General features: G+C 55.0%; 1 protein-coding gene across 1 annotated transcript in view; it reads right to left on the bottom strand.

Annotated features, from left to right (window-relative positions):
- LOC125045099 (transient-receptor-potential-like protein) overlaps positions 1–5,000 on the bottom strand; it is a 26,033-nt gene that overhangs the window by 787 nt on the left and 20,246 nt on the right. The window contains 6 exon segments of the mRNA XM_047642201.1: positions 1–1,475; positions 1,697–1,932; positions 2,508–2,612; positions 2,614–2,719; positions 3,019–3,244; positions 4,332–4,505. The exon segment at positions 1–1,475 is cut by the window's left edge and continues 787 nt beyond it. Coding sequence (XP_047498157.1) covers positions 301–1,475; positions 1,697–1,932; positions 2,508–2,612; positions 2,614–2,719; positions 3,019–3,244; positions 4,332–4,505 — 2,022 coding nt within the window. The 3' untranslated portion in view covers positions 1–300.

The following is a 5,000-nucleotide window of genomic DNA, read 5'->3' on the forward strand; positions in this document are numbered from 1 at the left end:
AATCATCAGCAAAGCCTATATAATAAAAGCCAAACCCTTTATGCAAATTAAGTCATTCATACATGCAACTAATTAGTCTTATTAAAACACCTGACTGATTACATGTTCATGATTAAATAAGGTTGCAAGGTATTGCTACACTCGAATTGGCCATTGCAATACGAGGTGCTCCCGAAGCCACGTGTATACAGCAAGGAAAATATGTGTTATCAAATATATATTTTTTAATTTTTTGTTTCGTTACCTGTTATCTCATTTTTTAAAATATTTGTTTTTGGTTTGTTTTTCTTCGTGGTTCGATCAGAGCCATCCGCCGCCGGTCTTCTGGCTGTGGCGGATCAGCGGCTCCGCCTGGTTGGTGGGCGAGTTGCCCTTGAACGTCTCGGCCGGGGGCGTGGCCGGCTTCTGCTCGCCCGGCGGCTTCGGGGCGGCAGCCTTCTCGGACGGCTTCTCGGCGGCCGGCTTAGCGTCGCTCTTCTCCTCGGGCTTGGCGGCAGCCGGCTTCTCCGCGGGCTTGGCGGCGGCCGGCTTCTCCTCGGGCTTGGCGGCGGCCGGTTTCTCCTCGGGCTTCGGGGCAGCCGGGGCAGCGGGCTTCTCGGGGGCGGGGGCAGGGGCGGCCGGGGCAGCGGGCTTCTCTACGGCTTTCTCAGCGGGTTTCGCGGCTGGCGTGGCGGCCGTGGGCTTGGCGACTGGCTTGGGGGCGGCGGCGGGGGCGGGTTTGTCCTCGGCGGCCTTGTCACCGGGCTTGGGCGTGGGCGGCGGCGTCTTGTCGATGGCAAACTTGGAAGGCATCTTCGCGGGCGGCGAGGGCGGCACGGGCGTCTCGGTGGGTGCGGGCGTGGACGGCGTCACGGCGATGGTGGGCGTGACGGACTTGCGGATGTCCTCCTTGGGCTCCTGCTTGGGCGGAAGCCGCGATGGGCGCCGCACGAAGTCCACCGACTCCAGCTCATCCGAGCCGGTGAAGGCCTGCTGCTGCTGCACCTGCTGCACGCGGGGCGCCACGGGGCGGCGGACGGCGCTCTCGCCCTCGATGCGCCGCAGCCCGACGGCCACAGGCGGCGGGATGCGCACGGGGGCAGGCTTGGCCGCGGCGGCGGGGGCCTGGTCCTTCGTTGGAAGCACACCGCTTGCCTTAATCTGGCTCGGCTTGATCATGCCCGGGCTCGGCGCCACCGCTACCTTGGGAGCCGGCGCGCTCTCCTTCTGCGTCTTCGCGTCCTCCTTCTTGACTGGCGCGGGGGGCTTCGTCTCGGACACGCTCGTCACCAACACGGCGGGCTTGGAGGGGGCGGCGTCCTTCTTGTCCACCTCCGCCTTCTTCAGGCCGCTCAGCTTCTTGATGGAATCCTTCGAGAACACGTTGGTCGGGACGTCGAGGCTCATGTTCTCGTTGCTGGAGCCCTCCGTGCGCTTGAGGCAGGTCGGCGTGCGGCGTCCGGGCACCGTCAGTTTGGTCAGGTCCTTGGCTTGGCCTGCAGGAGGGAAGCAGGAAAGGGCGGGGAGGGGGGGTAGAAGAATTTCATTGGTTAGGCAAGAAAAACAATGTATGTGGTCAAGTAAGGTAAATCATCAAGGTAAATATTCTCCAGATTTTTTTTGCTTAATATTGGTGCAACATGAGCAGTCATATGAAAGGTCACTTCAGAACTCTGCCTGGGTGTCCTCACACCCGAAACCCCAGTGCCATCCTTACCATCCTTTGCGATGGTAGGCATGGGGGTCTCGGCGGGAGAATGGTGGGGGCTCAGGTCCAAGCTCTTGATGGCATCCAGGAGATGAGGGCCGGTGTACAGGTCGGGGAAGGGCGAGCATCCGCGGGAGGACCCTGGGGAGCCGTCGGGCGTTCCCTCCTCCATCCTGCGTCGGGCCTTCTCTATGGCTTCCTTCAGGTTCTCGCGGCCCTCCTGGTTGCCGATGCCGATCTGGGACCTGGGGATGGAGGGGAGGGATGAACAAACGGGTAAAGGAGAGAGAGAGAGAGAGAGAGAGAGCGAGAGAGAGCGAGAGAGAGAGAGAGAGAGAGAGAGAGAGAGAGAGAGAGAGAGAGAGAGAGAGAGAGAGAGAGAGAGAGAGAGAGAGAGAGAGAGAGAGAGAGAGAGAGAGAGAGAGAGAGAGAGAGAGAGAGAGAGAGAGAGAGAGAAAGTGAGAAGTGATCATGAAAAAGTTGTAATCGAAGACAGACAAGAAATAAAGACCGACGAGGAAATGTGTGAATCATTACGCAAACTTAATTTTACTCATTAGTTTCAAAGGTATTAACTGTTACAGGTGTAGGCCTATAACATCCACTGGTTCTTATTACTTCCCTAAGTTTTAAAAAAATGAAATCATACTTTAATCATAAATCCCATTTGGCCATGCTATGAGTATTTAAGAGAAGTTGTGAGAATAAAAAGCACACCCCGCTACTGAAAGAAAACAATCCAAAACCCGAAAATCTGTGACCTACACCCGTACGTGACCCGAACTCACAACCTACAGCCCCGCGAAGCCCAAATACTCACGCGCGAGCAGCTCCCTCCACGATACTGGCCAGGTCTGCGGGCTTGTTGGCCATGGCGAGTTTGGCGACGCGTTTGAACCGGCTGTTGGCTCCCTCCTCGACAGGGCGCTTCCTTCACCTCGCGGTTGGGATCCTCCGAGCCCATGGCGGGAGACACGTGGAAGTCGCGCATTAGCCGTCGCTCCCACACGCGCATCTTGCGGCCCAGGGCAGCTGTGGGAGGGGGGGGGGGGTGCGACAGAGGGGTCAGAAAGGGGAGAAGGGGGAAGGAAGAGAGGTGTCGGTGGGTTGCGGTGGAGGGAGGGAGATAAAATAAAGAGGTTTTGTGGTTAGTATAAAATTTTATATATACATATAATTGTTGGCTACGTATAATGAATATCTGGCTGCGAAAGAGACTTATTCACACAAATAAGTGCCTTTCATGAAAACAAACAACCACAAACAAGTCAGCCCCCCGCCCCCACTCCGATCGATTCCAACCGAACCGAAAAAACTCAAAGCGAACTCACCCCGACTCTTCTTAGCGCAAGAGGAGACATCCATTCCGTTGGCGCCGAAGAGGTCAATCAGTTCGAACCGCAGGGACGAGATGTCACCCTTGACCTCGCTGATGTCATCCTCGTTGATGGGGCGCTCTTCGTTTCGGCGTTGCAGCGAGCACACGTAGCGCCACAGGAGAGCGCGCATGACGGACAGGTAGCGGTAATCGCGGGCCTTGCGACGGCGGGAGTGGGTCTGGGGGGGGGGAGCGAAGGAGGAGGGGGAAGGGGAGGGGGAATAAGGAAGATGGGGAAGGGGAAGGAGGAGGGGGAAGGGGAGGGGGGAAGGAGGAGGGAGGAGGAGGAAGGGGAAGGGGAGGGTGAATAAGGAAGATGGGAAGGGGGAAGGAGGAGGGAGAAGGGGAGGGGGATGGAGGAGGGAGAAGGGAAAAGGAAGATTGGGGGAAGGGAAAGGGGTAAGAGGAGGAGGAAGAAAGAAAAGAGGGGAAGGAAGATGGGGAAGAAGAGAAGGGAAAGCGAGGAAGGGGAGGAGGATGAAGATAGGGGGAAGCGCAGGAGGAGGGAGATGAGGAAGGAAGGGGGAGAGAAGAAAGGGGAGCGAGGAAGAGAGAAGAAGAAGATGGAGGAATGGAGGGAGGAGAGAGGGAAGCGAGGAAGGGGAGGGAAGAAAATGGAGGGAAGCGGGGAAAGGGAAGGCATGGAGATGGAGGAGGAAGGAGAAAGGGGAAGAGGGAGGGAAGAGGAGTAGGAAGAAGAAAGAGGGGGGAAGGGGAAGATAAATAAAGAAAAAGGAAGAAAGTGAAGAAAAGGGAGGCAAAAGAGGAAGGGAACGGGAAAGGAGAGAGGTGAACGTGAGAGGTAGGGTAAGGAAGAAAGGGAAAGGAAAAGATGAAGAGGACAGGGGGGGGGGAGGGTAAAAAGAGGCGAAAAGGTGGAGGAGAGAGGGAAGGGGAAAAGAAGAAAGTACACCATAGTTTAGTATAGTACAATATTGTATAGTTTAGTATAAATATATGAGTTATAGACAGAAATACGGAAAGAGAGGCAGATAAAAACGAAATACGGAAACGCAACACAACAGTCTATATAAACGTATCATCAAGTTCTTCAAGAAACACATAAAACCTTACCCCACACTTTCACACTCCTTTCCTTTTTCACCCTTCCTATCTTCCCTCCCTACCTACCCCCCCTCTTCCCTACCTCCCTCCCTACCCCCCTCTTGCCTGCCTCCCCCCTCCATTCCCCACTTTTCCTTGTCTCCCTCCCTATCCCCCCACTTCCCTGCCTCCTTCCCCTCTCCCCCTTCCTCAACCACCTACCCTTGACGACATCCTTCGAACGAGTTCCTCCTGGCGGCTGTTCTTGCCACACATCCTCATGAAGCTCTTCGGTGTCGGGAGGATGTTGAAAGGAGGAGGCAGGGTGTTGCCCACCTCGAAGTAGGACATCCACAGCTTGGTGCGGGCGAATTTCCATTCCGTATCGGCGTGTTCCTGTTGGGAAGTTGGGGATCGTGAGAATCTGAGAAGTTGGGGATCGTAAGAATCTGGGGAAGTTGGGGATCGTGAGAATCTGGAGAAATTGGGGATCGTGAGAATCTGGGGAAATGGGGAGCGTGGGGGAATTGGGGAACGTGATAATCTGGGGAAATTGGGGAACGTGAGAATCTGGGGAAATTGGGGAACGTGAGAATTTGGGAAACTGGGAACGTAAGACACATAAAATGGGAATTGGGAATGAAGGGAGGTATATGGTGTTATAGTGGATTAGAAACGAGTGTGAGGTGTGATATGGGATGATATTGTGGATTAGGGTCGAGAATGGGAACGGGCGGTGGAGACTGTAGTTAAGAGAGCGAGACTGGGTGCTTGAAGTATGTTGATATAGTGGAATGTGTGATGGCATATGGTGGAATGATGGGGGGGTATGGTAAAGTTTTGAATATAGTGAGGTGTATGATGGATCAATGAAATGATTAATAACATATG

This window comes from Penaeus chinensis, chromosome 36 (assembly GCF_019202785.1).
Source record: "Penaeus chinensis breed Huanghai No. 1 chromosome 36, ASM1920278v2, whole genome shotgun sequence".
NCBI lineage: Eukaryota > Metazoa > Arthropoda > Malacostraca > Decapoda > Penaeidae > Penaeus > Penaeus chinensis.